A 17421-nucleotide genomic window follows, 5' to 3' on the forward strand; every position below is an offset into this window, starting at 1 on the left:
TGGCTGTGGCAGCGAGGGAGCCCCGCCGGAGCCCGCGGTACGGCCTGGGCGCCGGGAGGGCCTGGGTTTGTATGAGACCGGGCGCGTTGTGCTTGAAACTGACCTAAATAAAAACAGAAAATAGGGCTCGTCCCTGCCAGGCAGCTGTGTCTGCGTGTAGGTTGAGTTTCACAGAGTTAAGGGGCGCCTTCCTTTAGGAGCCAAACCAGGTCTTGCATGTGATGCGTGTGCTGTGCGATTTATGCTGCCTCCCGTGTTGCCGCTTGGGAGTATAAATACTCGTTTTTATGTTTTTGCAGTGTGGTAACGATAGCGAAGAAGATATGTTTGGTGACTATGACAGCTTCTTTGGAAATTACTCTTTGCCGGCCCAAGTTGATGATATGGAGCACAAATGCCTGCAGGATAAAAACCGGGATGTTGAAGCAGCTGGAGACACCACACTTGGGAATCTTCAGTCAGGAATTCACCACAAAAAACAAGATAGTTTTTCTACTTCAGAAAATATGGTTGTCCTTAAAACTGATGAAGAGGATGCTTTCCAGATGAATGAAAATGACCCCGTGGACAGCAATCAAGCACTGACTGAGTCTCTATTAGATGACTTGCCATCATCACAACTTTTATATTTTCAGAAAATGGATGAACTGTCTCGTGGTTCTAGAATATCTCCAGCTTCAGAGAGGAGGAATAAATGTGTAAGCTCTTCCTCAGATGAAATCAGGAGCCTGTCATCTGTTTGTCCTGATGGTGAACAAAATAATAGATCTACTGACGTTTCCTCAGACTCCAAGTGTGGTTTGTTTAAAACAGAGAGTCTTAAAGATCATCTGAAAAGTGCAATGACTGGAAATGCCAAAGCCCAGTTTCTGCAGGTCTCTAAGGCCAAGCAGCTTAAAGAGGCTGTTTTATCTGAAGAGATTTGTGTTGCTAGGAAAACTATTGAATCTTCTTCTGTGGATATAGGCCCTTTTTATGGATTACCTAGCAAAGTTAAAGATCTATTAAGACAATTTCGAGGGATTGAAACACTTTACGGTAAGGTAACTAATGGTTTGTTGGGAAAAAAACTACACGTGCTGGTGAAGTGTTGCCCATTTTACCCATTACACTGTAGAGATAATATAAGCTAAGGTAATGTTTAATGTAAGCCATGTTGGAGAGTGTTGGTTTTGTTTTTTATTTTGGTTCTTTTTGATGGGTGGGAAAGGTTGATATGGTTTGTAGAATACTTGGGAAGGCTTGATCACTTCTAGTGGTTTATTGATGACTCTCAAAGGCTGGTTTTAAAGTATTTTATATGAAACGTAAGCATTTTGATATTGATTAAGGAGCCCCTAGGGGCTGCTAGTAATTATTTTTTAATTTTGCAGAATGGCAGCATGATTGCTTAATGTTAGAATCTCTACAGCAAAGAAAGAATTTAATATACTCGTTGCCAACCAGTGGTGGAAAAACTCTTGTAGCTGAAATAATAATTCTTCAAGAACTACTCTGCAGGCAGAGAGATGTTCTGATGATCCTGCCGTATGTTGCCATCGTTCAAGAAAAGGTCTGGATACAGTGTGTCTGATACTACTTATCTTTTCTGATATGCCTTGTTACTTGGCTAGTTTTTAACACTAATTTTAGGAAACTCCATGATTTCCATAAATACATGGTGGGAAGTGAGTGACTTCTCCCCCTAATGCTGCTCTGAGGGTCAGTAATTCTTTAATAAAAAAAATTAAATTATGAGGGGAAGATGCTAAGCTGTAAAGTGTGCTGAATTTTGAAAATAATAGTTTTTGAAATAATAGCTTTTTGCAGTGTTCTGTATATTTATGCAGTCTTATATTTGTACTGCTCGTCTCGCTAAAGAGATGGTCTTTAAATAAAAACTAATCGGTTTTGGTATAACGAAAGAGTTAATTTTACAGAACAGATGCAACCCAAGCTTGACAATGTTTGTAAACACTTCAGTTTTTCAATTTTTTGAAAAAGATTTTAGTCATAGCTAGAATGTTTTCATTAATTCAGACAGTTTGTTGTGGTGTGAGTTGGTTGTATTCATGTTGAGTTCTTGAGGCAGTTGTGAAATCCCAGATGAGCACAAGTTGTTCTCTACTTGATTCTTATTTATTTATTTATTTATTTTCCAGGTTAGGGGTTTATCAAGCTTTGGGATAGAATTGGGTTTCCTGGTTGAAGAATATGCAGGAAGTAAAGGAAGATTTCCACCAATCAAGAGGAGACTAAAAAAGTCTCTTTATATTGCTACCATAGAAAAAGGACATGCTCTAGTCAATTCCTTAATTGAAACAGAAAGAATTGATGACCTCGGTCTGGTTGTAGTAGATGAGGTATGTTACAAGATTTACATATTGCTTTTTATGCCACACAATTACTAGCAAAGATGAGTTTTTTTGATTACTTGGTATTCCTTTGAGTGTTTATCATTAAATTAATATCACTTAGTTAAGTTTTTGTGCATTGGTATGTAATTCTGTAGTACTGAAAGTTGCTTTTCTTTAACTGAAGCATTTTTTGCTGTATCAGGACAATAGATTTTATGTTGAGAGATGTACTGTGTAGATGATTAATTGCTTAGTAACTACTTGTCAGTTAGGCACCTCCAATGGATTAGAAAATAAATCAATCACTTTATTCATATAGAATGTGATAGAACTCCAGAATTGAAGTTCTAAATGTGCAACCGTGAGATTTTGTGTCTGGTATTAATAATGACTAAATGAACATAAAAAAGAAAAATATTAAGTAATATATGACTCTGAGAATTGCCCCTTATTCTGCTTTTTAGTGGTGTGGCTGAGTTATGCTGCTGAGGGTTGGCTGTGGGATTTAATCACGTGTAACATCTAACAAGGACGTTTAATTCATGGAATGCTTCAGACTGACTGACCCTACTTTAATACAGTAGCTTCTAAACAGAAGACAGCTACTTCTTCTGGTGATAGATGGCTGCTAAAAAATCTCTTATATGAAATTCCACTGTATGTGTTGCTTAAAACATAGTTTGCTTAGAATTGCTTTAGTCTGATGAATACAAACATCTGCAGACACTGTTTACTGTCAGGAGTTACCGTTTGTGTCAGTTGTAGTCTAGTTCATTGGAAGGTAAATCTCCCCTTGTTTTCTCATGTGTCTGTTTTTCCATTATTCTTAAACGCTGTTTCAGTGAGGCTATATTTCTAGAAGGAGCTTAGCAGTCAGAATTTTCAAGAGGGAGATCCTGAGGAAGTCCGACAAAGACATTCCTTTCATTATTTGTTTAGGACTACATTTATTTATTTGTTTAACTCAGTTAATGTTCTTGCATTTCGCTTTTCCTTTCTTTTCACAGTTGCATATGCTTGGCGAGGGAAGTCGTGGAGCTACGCTGGAAATTACACTTGCGAAAATTCTTTACACTAGTAGTAAGTCATGGCTGCAGGTAATGTTAATAAAATGCTGTAGTGATGGCATTTCCAGAGAGAAATCTTACTTTTGCTTGCTGGATTTGTGGTGTTCTGGCTACTTTTGAAAAACATCACATGAATGTGCGTTAGTGTTTACTCAAGTATTTGTCAGTTGACCCTGTAATGATGGGCTGGATGTTTCTGAAGCTCTTTTTATACATCCTCTCTAAGAAATCCTGAGTATTGTCAAATCTCTTCCATTTGTTTGTAGGAGCCCCTTAGCCATTCCAATTAAATGCTTCTATAGGGAAGGATTCCTTTTTTATGTTTACGTCTTAGCTAACATAGATTAGCTACATCCCACTTCAAACCTGGTACTTTGGCATTTAAAAAGACTAATGATGAAGAAGCAGGCTTGTGAACATAAAACTGAGCAGAAGTCTTAAAGATTGTGAACATGTCACTAATTCCATCTTAACTTCCGAATTGCAGAAAACACACAAGTCATTGGAATGAGTGCAACTTTAAATAACGTCGGAGAGCTGCAGAAGTTCCTGCAAGCAGAGTACTATACTAATAATTTTAGACCGGTCTGTATACAAAATGTCATCAACTAGTAGAGAAGATACTTGGCTTTAAAGTCATAGCACATCTGTTTAGAGTCATAGTACAGCTTTTGTGCTTTATTTTACTGTGTAATGTGGTATAATGCCTTCTACTGCTTGCAATTGTACTAATACAATAAATAGCACTGTAGACTTGTAAAACCACAAATGCCAGTACCTTTATATGTTGTGTTAAACCACTTGTGTGCTTTTAACTGAATGAATTTCTAAATTACAGCTGCTGTAATAATTCATTACAGTTCATTTGATAGAACTAGAATCTGGACTACTGGTGCTTGACTGCTATCATGACAATTGTTTATGAATAGTTCATGGTTACAGCATTTGTCATTCTTTGTTATAATTAGTTTCTCAGGGCAAATAATGAAAGCCATTAACTTTTTTTTAAATCTTGGTGGGCTGGAATGTGCTTGTGTCCATGCAAGTATGTATACAAAATGTGATGCATAGAAAAAACATTAGCTGTATGTGAGAAACAGCTTGATCTTTAGAGAAGACTTGGTAATTTAGCTGAAGTTTCTGTTTATGGCTTATCTCTCTCTAGGTAGAATTAAAGGAATACGTAAAGATAAGAGACACCATTTATGCAGTTGACAACAAAGCAGAAAAAGGCTTTACTTTTTCACGCCTGCTTAATTTCAAGGTAAAACGAAAGTGCTTATAGTTTCTTTGAACTATAGTTATGAAATGTATTATTTTACACTGATTTGTTTACAGAGCTTTTACCAAAGCAACTACTTAAACATGGTAGCTCATTTGTAATACCTATGAGAAAGAAAATGGTATTTTTGGGGGGAGGAAAAAGGCCTTTGAAATACTGAGCATTCAACTTGATTTTCACTCCTTTATGGCTCTTTAAGGAAAAGGTTTCTTCATTATTTTGATGTGTGAAGAGCAGTGAGTTTGGGTATTCCAAATACATGATGCCTTATGTTTTTGGGTAGATTTTCCCAATAGTTGGTCATTCTTGGAGGATACTAAAATAAGACCTTTTTTTTTGCTTTAGCTTATTACTGCCTTTTGTAGGGTGTCTTTTCAGCCTTTAAAAAGAAAAGTGTGTGTTACTTGTGCTACTCACAGTCTAGCATAACATCACCCTGGTCTTGCTAAAAGAAATTGAAGTAATCAGAGGAAAAAGCAAATAATTTGATTCTTAAATCCATGGATCCCTAAGTTCAAGCTAGATGTGTTAATAAACTCTTTCAAGTGAGGTTTGGGGATAAAAGCATATCCTATGTCTTCTTGCAATTATGTCACATTAAAGTAAATGGTATTATTCTAGTAAAGGTTGAGAACAAATCTTGAGTACTTAGTTTATGAGTTAATTTCTAAATTTAAATGTTTGACAATCCCTGTTTATTACAGTATTCTAGTAATCTGGAGAAAGCAGATCCTGACCACATCATTGCGCTGGTTACTGAAGTTATTCCTAAATATTCCTGCCTAATCTTTTGTCCCACTAAAAAGAACTGTGAAAATGTGGCTTCAATGGTGTGCAAGTACCTCAAGACGTAAGTTTCTGTCATTATATTTTAGTCAGAATTGGAGTAGTTGGTCAGAATTTAGGATTTATCTTCACTAGTTTATAATTGATTTACCCTGATGATCAGAAGTAGATACTTTCAATATGGAGTCATATAAAGTTGCTGACTGTATAAATGATAGCAAACTGCTCAAGGCCCATTAAACAAATGTTTTACCCAAAAAAAAGAGCTTATTATTTGAACAAACTAGCTGAAAAAATGGTTACTTGAGGACAAATTACAAAGGATAGGGAAAAGCATATTGAATTACTCAACCTTGCGTCCCTCTGGCACTGCTCTCTGCAAGCTTAGAAAACGTTTTCTCTATAGCCTGTTATGTGGTCATGCATGTTACTTGTCAGTTGAGTGTCTCTGTTCCATACCTACTTTGCGAATGTAAGTTGTGAAAACTAAACCAGACTTTGTTAATGTATAAAAGAAACTTAAGACTTACATTTGGTTTCATTAAATGTGATTTGATCAACTCAAACTCAAAATAGCACAGTTATATTTTATGTAGGAAGAAACTGTGTTAACACAAACCAAAACCCTCCCTTGCTGTAAAAATGGAAACCATTTTTGATGTACCTGTGATCTTCACTACTTGCAAATACTGGCCCTGTTTCCTTTCTTTGGTGCAGTTGATTCCCACACCCAGTCAATATTTGATCTCTTCTGCATTTGTGCTTACAAACAAGAAAAGAGTTTGTTGCAACTTAACCGGTCTCCTGTGTTTTGTTATTTTAAAGTCACTGGAAATAACAAATTCTCCAACCTAGATGTTAGAGGAATGGATAATGAACAGAAACAGCAAGCATGTCTCTTGATTGATTTATTTTTTTTTTTAAGTAGTTAGCAATTGATCAAAGTAATAAGATTTTTTTTTTCTTACCTAAGAGAATTTAAAGCTCTCAGGCAGAAAGAGAAACAAGATCTCATCAAGAACCTAAAGAGTATTGGAAACGGAAGTGTTTGTCCTGTTCTGAAGCAAACAATCCCTTTTGGTGTTGCTTATCACCATAGTGGCCTTACAAATGATGAAAGAAAAAGTATAGAGGAAGCGTATTCTGCAGGTGTCCTGTGTCTTCTTGCTTGCACAGCTACTTTAGCTGCTGGAGTAAACCTGCCAGCTAGGAGGTTAGTAACTGAAACAGATTTCATTGTTGTGTTGATTTTTGCTTTGTAAAAAAAAAAAATTACTAGGTTGGAAATATTGGTGCTATTTAAAGTATGTTTCTGCTTTTACTGGCAAATGGGAAGCGAAAGGAATTTTGTGTTCAAGTAGGGAGACAAGACTGCAAAGTTTTAGATAGGAAAACTGAATCAGTAGCAAGTCCTTCAGAATACATAACTGAAGAGCATTAATCTACCTGGATTAAGGAATTTTTAATAAATGAGAAAATGCTTCAGTATTTTATTAATATTCTCCAGAAGAGTGGTGGTTTGTTTAGATACTCTCCTAAGACCAGTGCTTGAATTGTAAAATAAGTCCTTTCTGAGGAGATATAGTTTGAATGTGTTTTAATATAAAATAGGCAATCTTTTCTTATATGAGTGCTGTTGATAGGGCTGCTGTGCTCCATATGACCATAGACTGTTTGCTAGGAGTCCAGTTTTGTGTGCATGTATGTTGGAATAGTGCATCTGAGGGGAGAATACGTGTGTTTTTTCTAGCATAACTGGGCTATGGTCAATGGTGTTAATGTTGTGTAGTAGGTTTTATTTATATCTCAGTGATTTTCACTCTTTAACTCAGGCCTTTGAGTAGAGGTAAAGACTAGTTCCAAAGGTTCTGCAAAACATAATAAACATGGCTTATCATTCAATAAACCTTAAATTGTTAAATGTTTTTCTGGATGATTGACATATCTGTTCAAACAAGTGCATTTGTTTTTTATTAATTGCTAAGCAAGGGACATAAAAAAGAATACATTTGTAAAATTTTATTGCTGCTTTAGTAATTTCAATATAAAGCATAACTTATGAAAGACTTCTTTACAGGGTTATTTTAAGAGCTCCTTATGTTGCTAATGACTTCCTGAAGAAGACCCAGTATAAACAAATGATTGGCAGAGCTGGTCGAGCTGGTATTGACAGTGCTGGAGAAAGTATTCTCATAGTGCAAGAAAAAGACAAACACTTGGTAATTTTTACAAAGCTGTTGGTTAATTTATATTGTTGAATAAAGCTGGTGGGATGAAGAGGAGGAGCTGAGCTGCCTAGGTTAATTTTTGTTCCCCTTCTTAATTTTGCAAGTATTTGACTTAGGTAATAATACTTACCGATTGCCTTTCTGTTTTGTTTCCTTATGTGAACAAAAAACGTTAGATCTATACACTTTCTTTATGAGCTGAATCATGCATATAGGTATTTTGAAAGGTATAAAACTAATGCTTTTGTAACTAATGCATTGTAACTAATGCTAATGTATTTTGCTTGAGCGTAATATATTACTTATTCTTTCTAGGTTCAGGATTTAGTTAACAGTCCTTTGGAGAATTGTTACAGCAATCTTCTCCTGGAGTTGACCAAGGGAATGCAGAGTCTGTTGTTATCTTTGGTTGGACTGAAGGTATCAGTTATCTCTTCTCTGTGAGTAACTTAAGTGCTTGGGAATGCAAAAAAAATTTATCTGCTAAATCTATAGAAAAAAAACCAGACTTTTAAAACAGATTTGCTGCAAGTTCAGAATACCTTCTAATCAGATAACAAGGACAAAGATTGGATTTGTCTTTTTATGTAACTTGGCTAGCAAGTAAACATGGAACATGACAATTTCCTTACATGTAAAAGTCAAAGTTATACCTACCTATGACATATTACAGTATTAATAGTATTTTCATTTCTGATAATTGATTAAAAATAAAAATTACCATGATGCAGTAGCTAGAATAATAGAACAGATGGAAAGCAGTCCCATCAGATCCATCACAGACTGTCTGTCATTCTATTTGTTGTCATATATATCTGCAGAAAAACATTAACAGGGTATCAAATTGCTTCTATATTCAGGGATTTTTTTCATATCGCTTAGGAAGTGTGTTATGTGAAATGACACCTTTAAAGATGCTAATTGCTTGCAAACCTGATGCAGATAGCAGTTACCCATGAGGAAGTCAACAATTTTATGTGCAGTACATTGCTGGGTGTTCAGCAACAGCTGCTGTCTAAAGAGAAGAGCCTCTCGGATATAATTAAAGATGGGCTAGAAAACCTAATAGAAAAAGGACTTCTAAAAGGAAGAGTACCTGAGAAGGACCACAATTCCAAATGCACTTTAACGATCACACCATTGGGTAAAGCTACATATAAAGGTAAGACTTTTTCTCTAATTCTTACTGTAGACTTTGTCTCAAGAAACCATCTCATTTCAGCCTTATCTCAGTTCACTGTGGTTTCTCATCTTCAGTCTGAATCTGCAATGTTTCATAATAAATATGAATATATTTAATTTATATTAAGTTGTAGAGAGTCAGTTCTGATTATTAATTTATGTTCTGGGCTGAAAATGGGAAGGAACAAGTGTTGTATGACTGAACATAATGGGAAAGAAATGTAATAACATTGGTCATAATGGGAGTAAAACCAAAACTGTATGCCCAAAAAAATTATTCTAAGATTTTATTGTAATCAGAATGGCTCATGACCTTGTTTTGTAATTCATTGTTATAAAAAGGTAATGCAAACAGAGGGTTTTCTTTACCTGGAGGGAAGCTTAGGAGGCGTAGGAAGCATACAACATGTAGACCAATTGTAATGAAGAAGAGAGAGTATCAGGAAGTTCTCTTTTACTGTCATAGCTTAAAGATAGAGGGTATAGGGTGCAATTGGAATAGGACAAATCTCTGAAAAATTCCTTCAATCTATGAGGTTGTTCCAGGACTTCATGAAAGCCAAGGCAATTTACAAACACTCCAAAACTGCCCACAGAATAGACATACATGGCAGTAGGTGACTGTACTTCCTTCACTGCTTGTGTTTGGTTATCCAGGTTACAGTTATTTCTCTTCAATTTAGATGACATAATAAGCTTTTGTGGAAGATAAAGGAAATATTGACTCTGTGTTAAAATCTATTACACTTGACTGTATGCGTGTTTAAAATTGCAATACGTTGTGTGCTTATTATAGGGTCTATAGACTTGGCATACTGCAATCTTCTTTACAGAGAATTGAAGAAAGGTTTGGAAGGGCTGATTCTTGAGAGCAATCTCCATCTTCTGTATCTGGCAACTCCATATGATATGACTTCTAGCTGCAGTCCAGATTGGATGATATACTTGAGACAGGTGAGAATTTACTAGCAAACATGCATTGGGGGCATTTAGTATTCCAGTTTATTAAACTTCAGGGAAGTTTATACACATCACAAATACAGATTGTGGGCTAATGATTTGATTAAAAGTTGAAATATGCTATTTTATTTTCAGCCACAGGACATAGGTGCTCTCCTGTATTGCGTAAAAACCTGAGTTCTCTTTTGCATCTGTAATAATATTTGACCCTATCTGGGGGAAACAGCGGCATGAAACACATCTCTTGATCTGTCAGTACTCCAAATCCTGAGACTAACCTTGGTGCTAACCTATTGCCAGGACTGAACGGGTAAATTAAGTTATGGTAGGGGAATTTAGGTTATGATTGGACTTGATGATCTTCAAGGTCCTTTCCAACCAGGATGATTCTATGAGTCTGGTTAATCTTGAATGAGACTTTCCTATAAACTAGTTTTATGTAACCACATCATTGTAGTCTTGCCAGAAAATCACCATTTAAATTCACCTTCTGGTGCTCACTCATTACATCTGCTGTTTAGGGAGCAAAATCCAGCAGAGGATGTTAAGTCTTAATCTTAGTTTAATGTCTGAATCTAATGCTTTAACTCCAACTGTGATTTTAGCTATGCCACTGTGATCAGTATCTTCCCACAGACTGCTATGGCAGCTGTAGCAGCACAGCCCTTTTCCTAGTCTTGCATGCTCTGTCAGATCTACCCATAATTCATAGAATCGTAGAATCATTTTGTTTGGAAAAAAACTAACATCACAAAGTCCAGCTGTTAACCTAACACTGCCAAGTTCATAACTGCTCCCTTTTCTGTAACATCCTGTGTGCTTGGGGTGACACTAAAATTGATGTAACTTTGGTAAATTGTGTCATTCAGAAATGGGCAGTTACAGAGAATTCGAAGAAGCAGGTGAAAAAGCTGCAGATCTGATTGTTTAGTGACTAAGCACTAAATAGAGATACTGAAAAACATTGTTTCACTTGGAGTAATAGACTTGTGTTTTCTGTAACATTAAAGGACTAAATATATGGAAATTCTTTTCAAAACCATCCTGGAGTTTGCAGAGCAATTTTTAAGCTTGGAGAACAGCCTCTGATCACCATTTGGGGAAGATGTTAAATCCAGGGAATACTTTAATGTTAATGATACTTCTTAGAATAAATATTTGAGTATTTTGAAGTGACTTAGCTCTCCAGAAGTTTTAACCTGTTCGTCTTGAATCTTAAATATCACAGTAGATTTTTTTAATCAAGGAATGCGAGGAAAGTGATGCTATGTGCAGCTTAACACTAGAGTATGCTATACATTTATCAAAATTAAAACTTTGTATGTATGCACATCCAAAGTTTATCAGCAGAACACACATTTATTTCCAAGCCAGTGGCATTCAAGATGAAAGAGAATGAAAGCTTGTCATAAACAGAGGAAAAGGGAAAGCAAATTTGTCTGCAGGTGGTATTGGTATTATATAAATTGGATGGGTTTTGGTTTCTGGTATGTTTTTTGGGGTTTTTTTTGTTTGCATTTGGCTTTTTTTACAGCTAAATAGAGCATATTCACATTCTCTGCAACTCTTCTGATTCGTAGCACTTGTAACAAATTGTAAATAAGTAGTCTTGACTGTAATCAATCTTATTTTAGTTCAACCAGCTAAGTGCAGCAGAGCAAAAAGTAGCAGATATTGTGGGAGTACCTGAAAGCTTTATTACAAAAAAGGCTTCTGGTCAAGCCATCAGAAAGGTAGGCTGGAGATTTTTCATACCTAAGATGACAGTTTAGTAATTTCTTTTGAATATTTACAAATTATAGGTTATTCTTCTGCTAGTGTTCTTTATTACTGTTCTATTTAGTAAGATTCTTTTAACCTTATTGGCTGCTTTTCTTCATGTTGTTCAGTGTCTCTTGGTATATTACAGACATGCTTTAGAGATGTGAAGGAGTAGAAATTAAAAGAATTTCCTTGTAGCACTAACAGAACATATTGAATATGATATTGGCTCTAAATTCTGACTTGCTTTATTCCTAGAATGTGGACAGTGCTGTGGTGAACAGACTCTACCTGACGTTTGTCCTTTACACCCTGCTGAAGGAGACAAATATATGGAGCGTTTCCGAGAAATTTAATTTGTCCCGAGGATACGTGCAAAATCTCCTTAATTCTGCTGCCTCATTTGCCTCCTGTGTTCTACATTTCTGTGAGGTACTGTGTTAAATTAATTCCAATGAATCATTTGGGACTGGTTTTGAGAAATCTGGAGTCCTGTTCTCTGAAGTTGGAACTGAATACGGGTGTCATATTTCACCTTTCCTGTGCAAAACTGGTTTTTTTTAGCTTTCCTATTAAAAAATTATTCTTCCTATTCAGAAAAGCATGTTCATAGAGTGATATTTTTATATTAAAAATAATCTTTATGCATTGATAATGCAAAAATATACAAACTGTTCAGGACATTGATCAATATCTGTGCTGTTGGTGAAATAATTGACAATTTTACCTTTCTCTTGGAAAAAAAGGCCACCTGGTTGTGGAATGTCATCTCAGGAAAACAGCTAACTTGCTTGTATTCTTGGGCTTTTTCCTCTATTGAAATAATGTGTTGTTTATCCTTCAGAACTACCTCAACTTTGGGATGTTCAACTGAAGAATAGTTGCTGAATGCAACTCTGCAACTAGCTGAAAAGAGAACTAGAAATAGTACTTCCCGTGTCTAAAAGCCAAATATATGTTTGTTGCTGTAGCAGAGCTCTTATCTGTCATACTCCCCAAATACAGAACTTAGGATCTGACTTTTAATGATCTTTATCTCTGCAGGAACTGGAAGAATTTTGGGTTTACAAAGCCTTGCTGACAGAACTTACCAAGCAGTTGACATACTGTGTTAAGACAGAACTCATTCCTCTGATGGAAGTAGCAGGGGTTCTAGAGGTTAGTAAATCTGGCTTTGTGAAATTTTTCAGTGTAAACCTGTATGCTAAATGTTACTGTGTCTTTCAGATATATCTGGAAGACCAAGCTAGTTTCTTTATTGAGAATTTGGCATAGTCCAGATATCCCACAACAGCCCTGGAGGTTGGTAGAAAAATGGTCTGTTGATAAAATTTGAGCTGGAGCAAACAAAGATTTTCCTCCGGCTGCTACCAGGGCAACAGTGACAATACTGTATTTGGTTAATAATTTAGCTGTATACTCAGCTGGAAAACACAGTCCAGGTTTCTCTTGTGTTAAGGTTTCTTCAGTTCATGGAAGTAAAGAGAAATAAGAACTTACATATTTAGATAAGTTAAAAGACCCTCACATGTATATATGAAGTCCTGTTGGAAACTAAAGTCTTTTACAGCCACTTGTAGTGCTGCATGTATTTTAAATGAGAAACTTTAACAGTCTCTGAATTGAAGACTCCTATTAAAGTAGAAAAATCTTTTGGGGTTGCAGTGCAAAGTTATAGGTAAACACTGCAAAACAATCTGAGTTTCCTGTCTAGTCTATTGCAGAGTCAGTTTGTCAGCAAACCACTGACTGTAGTGGCACAAAGGTTTCATTCTGAGACGCTGAACAATGATGAAGACTTAGAGCCTAATGGCTTTTTTTATATATATATCAAATTTTCTGAATTGGATGCAAAAGGTATATAGGTTTTTTTCATTACTTACTCCATATGGGAGCATTTCTGTCTAAGGACAAAAGCAGCCTCAACAGCATAGTTGTATGGTTGTGTTTTTTAAATGTTTTTTCAAAATTATTGTTACCACCAAGATATTTCTGCACAGGCCTTAAAACCATACTGACAGTTTATATTTGTAGCAGGTCGACTGTCATCTTGAACAGGTGTGATTTTCTTAGATTTCTGTGGAAGAAATTGGAAAATCAATTTTAAGGTTACTGTAGTGAGAGATAAAATTATTTTCTGCATATTTACTTGCATAGCTTTCAAAGAGCAATCTAAAGCCTTTTCATGAGATTTAAGTTATTAGTGGGGAGACTCTATGTTATCAGTCATACTCTGTATACAGCAGCCAAATAGAGCACAGGAAATATTTGCTGGCAATTAGTGCTTATTTGTAGTTAATTTAGTTCATATTTTTAGTACTTCACATCAACGAACATGTACAGACCTCTGTTGCCATGGAGGAAGATAATATATTGTAAGCCTGTTATAAGCAGTTGAATGATGATAAAACCCACATACGCCATCAAATAAATGTCTTTCTGTTCCTTGTTGTCTTTAAGAAGCAGGAAAAAAATGCTTGGAGGTGTAACACTTGTTCATAGAGTGGGTGTTTCAAGATACTAAAGCCTTGCCTATACTAAATTATCCTTCACTACTAGTGTAGAAGTGCATTTTAATTTAATCTTCGTAAAGTTCCAGCAGTATTTCTTTTGTAAAAGAAATGTTTATCCAGATACTCCGTTAAGCAAATACTGCTTGGCTGCCCTATATACCACCAGGATCAAACCAAGTTAAGAGAAGCAGATAATCACACCCTCTTAAACTGATGGTAATGCAGAGAGTCTCTCCTGTGATCTGTCTCCTGTGTACATGAGTTCACAGCCATGACTTCACACAAAAATAGAAACATAAGAAAGCTTCTGTGATTCTAAAGAAAAAATGTTAATAAGCTTGAAAACAGAAAGCAGTGGGTTTTGTGGAATTTTGTGTTCTGTTCCATGAAAGTTCTGTGAGGAAAAAAAGGGTAAAATCAGCCCTCATTTCACTTTGATATCTCTAAAGAATGCAAAACAGTCATTCCTGTTGGTGACAGTGAATGCAGAAAACGTGATGACAAAAGAGGTTGACAGTCAGTATTATCTAGGCTAAGAGGAAGTAATGAGGAATTGATTCCTAAGAGCTGGGCAGGATAGTGTGGGGAAGTAACTCTTAGAGGTAAAGCTCTATTTTTTGCTAGTAAAGATTCTTGGTGAGTCTTCCTCTTTTTAGAAAGATGAATCAAAGAGAATTGGATTGATATGCAAAGATGAAATGTTTGAGGTTGGTGCAGAGATTGGCACTTAATAGCAATTTGTGTTACCTGTTCTATAACACAATTTTGGACTTGCAGGCACGAGCAAAACAGCTTTATAATGCAGGGTACAAAACTTTAGCACACTTGGCTAATGCGGATCCAGAAACTCTGGTCAAGATGATCGAGCACTTGTCAAAACGTCAAGCCAAACAAATTGTTTCATCTGCAAAGGTAAGCTAGAAACAAAGTTTAAAAAACCTGCTTCAGAACTTCAATGTGTCAAAAGTGGATATTTGCATGACATTAAAAATGAAAGTTCAGTTTACTAGTAAAGGCGTCAGGATATTTCTGATCCAAATACTGATCTGTATTAGGGATATATTGAAATACTTTCTTGACAGTGTAATTTATATAAGATGGTTAAGAGTAGTGAATTGACCTTCATGCTCCTGAATGACAGGCAAACTTAAACTTCTCCTAAAACAACCTGTTATATACAGAATAGTGGAAAGTTGTGCTCTTTCTCAGAGAGCGAGCAAAAGGTAAAAATGTTTGACAGTTTTTCTGATGAAATGCAGGAATTAAATGACTACTTTGATCTCTCCATGCTGAATTATAACTGAAGTTGCTCTATTCTGCCAATACCTCAGGACTTAACCTTACAGTAATTCTAGTGGCAGTTGTGATAAAAGAATAGGATTTTCAGGACAGTAGAAAAGGATACCAACAAGGTACATGGTTAACCTCACCTATTAGGCTGCTTTTGTCATGCTCTGTTATTCTTTCTAATTGTTTTTCATTTTGAATATACATCATGAGGAGGGCCTTCACTTAATATCTGCCTCTAAGGCATACTTAGTGCCTAAGACACATATAAATAATCCAAGGAAAAAGATCCATAAAAAACATTTGAGTTGTGCCTGAACAAAAAATACAGGATGTATTTTATTTATCAAGTGGTAGTATTTTCTCTCCTCAATCTGCATTAATCATCTGCTGTTACAAAGGCATCAGCTTCTTGTTTGATTCCACTAAAATAACAAGCTTTTGGTCAAGTAAGAGAATGCCCAGAAGAAATTAATAGATGGCTGGTGTAGAAATGGTGCAGTCAATAATAAAGTCTTCATTTGTACGTTCTTGTAGAGTAAAAGTGCCAACTCTGGTGTTTGGGTGCCTATCAGGTCATGGCCATTGAATGTTGTTGCAAGCTTCAAACTGCCTTTTTTAAAATTATTTTGCTGCTGTGTGAGCCAAAATAAAGGCATTTTTTCCAGATTACTTATTTATGTTAGTGCCAAGCTCAGCAATCTAGCTTACTGTCATGCTCAGATATTAAACTGATGGTGTTTTATCCAACTGGAAAGTTAGAGGAGTGCTTGCATGTGTTGTGCTGCTCGTGCTACTCCAGCTGCCAGCAGGAGCAGTTCAGCCTGTTAGGTCCCACCTGGAATGCTGTGTTCACTTCTGATCCCTTCTATCCAAAAAAGATGAGGGCAGGCTGGAGAGGGTCCAGAGAAGGGCCACAGAGAGGATCCAGGGGCTGGGAAGCCTGCCACATGAGGAAAGGCTGAGACAACAGGGTTGGTTCAGCCTTGAGAAAAGAAGGCTTAGGGGAGACTTTATTGCCATGTTCCAGTACTTAAAAGAATGGCTACCAAGAAGATGGAGACTCCCTTTTTACAAGGAGTCACATGGAAAGATAGGAGGAAATGGGTGCATGTTACTTCTGGGAACACACTGGATGGACATCAGAATAAAATTTTTCACAACGAGAAGAGTCAGACATAGGGAAGTGGTGGAATCCCCAACACTTTTAAGTGGACACTTTTAAGACTCAGCTTGACAAGGTGCTGGGCCATCTCATCTAAACTGTGTTCCTACTTGGAAAGGTTGGACCAGATGATCCTTGATGTCCCTTCCAGCCTGGCATTCTGTGATTCTATGAACTTAAAAATGTTTATTCCAACATGGCAAATAAATGTATACGGTTAAAAATGCTCAAGTTAACAGTTCTAGACAAAACTGATTATATTCTGTTAAATCTTATGTATTATGTAATAGCAGAACTGATTAAACCAGCAGTGTGCTGAATGTTTTTTTGTGTTAGTGTTTTCCATATGGGTATATGTTAAGCAGTAAAAAATCTTGGTAGCAGTACTTGTGGAAATGTTAGCACTTTGAGGCAAAGGTTCTGTGATGCTGTGAGCAGCAAGGAGAAGTTTTTTTTTACAGACTAGCTGCATGTTTAGAAAGAAACACTGGTGTTTTAAGTTGTCTAACAGTTATAGATAATGCTTCTGTTTGTTTCCTTATATTTTTTTCTGTCCTAGATGCTGCTGAGTGAAAAAGCTGAGGCTTTACAAGAAGAAGTTGAAGAACTGTTAAGGGTACCTATAGATATCCCAGGTACCTACTGACCAATTGTTGTGAAGAAAAATCATGAATCAAAAAACTGACGTTTTTAAATTTTTTACTTTATTGTGTAAAGCTGCTGTAATTATAATAAATATTTATTATGTCTTTTGTATTCCTCAATTTTGTGTGAGTTGTGAGTTCAGAATGTTTCTTGGAAAGTTGACTTCATTTTATGGTTTGACTATGAATCTCTTGAGCAAGAGACTAGAA

General features: G+C 36.1%; 1 protein-coding gene across 1 annotated transcript; it reads left to right on the forward strand.

Annotated features, from left to right (window-relative positions):
• Positions 1 to 287: 287 nt before the first annotated feature.
• Positions 288 to 17213, forward strand: HELQ (helicase, POLQ-like). The gene is made up of 17 exons (XM_010009010.1): positions 288 to 1038; positions 1374 to 1563; positions 2147 to 2342; positions 3344 to 3416; positions 3891 to 3988; positions 4569 to 4667; positions 5390 to 5535; positions 6445 to 6684; positions 7549 to 7690; positions 8015 to 8119; positions 8642 to 8861; positions 9678 to 9835; positions 11476 to 11574; positions 11861 to 12034; positions 12647 to 12760; positions 14893 to 15027; positions 17127 to 17213. The coding sequence occupies exons 1-17, from the start codon at positions 288 to 290 to the stop codon at positions 17211 to 17213; spliced, it is 3027 nt and encodes a 1008-aa protein (XP_010007312.1).
• Positions 17214 to 17421: the final 208 nt, after the last annotated feature.

The sequence above is a fragment of the Chaetura pelagica genome, unplaced genomic scaffold (assembly GCF_000747805.2).
Source record: "Chaetura pelagica isolate M959 unplaced genomic scaffold, ChaPel_1.0 scaffold221, whole genome shotgun sequence".
NCBI lineage: Eukaryota > Metazoa > Chordata > Aves > Apodiformes > Apodidae > Chaetura > Chaetura pelagica.

Bases quoted from the DNA above. Each gene is read 5' to 3' on its own strand.
- HELQ (XM_010009010.1), top strand. From the start codon at position 288: ATGTTTTTGCAGTGTGGTAACGATAGCGAAGAAGATATGTTTGGTGAC. The intron at 3,417-3,890 runs GTAAGTCATGGC...TCCGAATTGCAG, and splicing joins GAAAATTCTTTACACTAGTA to AAAACACACAAGTCATTGGA. The intron at 12,035-12,646 runs GTACTGTGTTAA...TTATCTCTGCAG, and splicing joins GTGTTCTACATTTCTGTGAG to GAACTGGAAGAATTTTGGGT.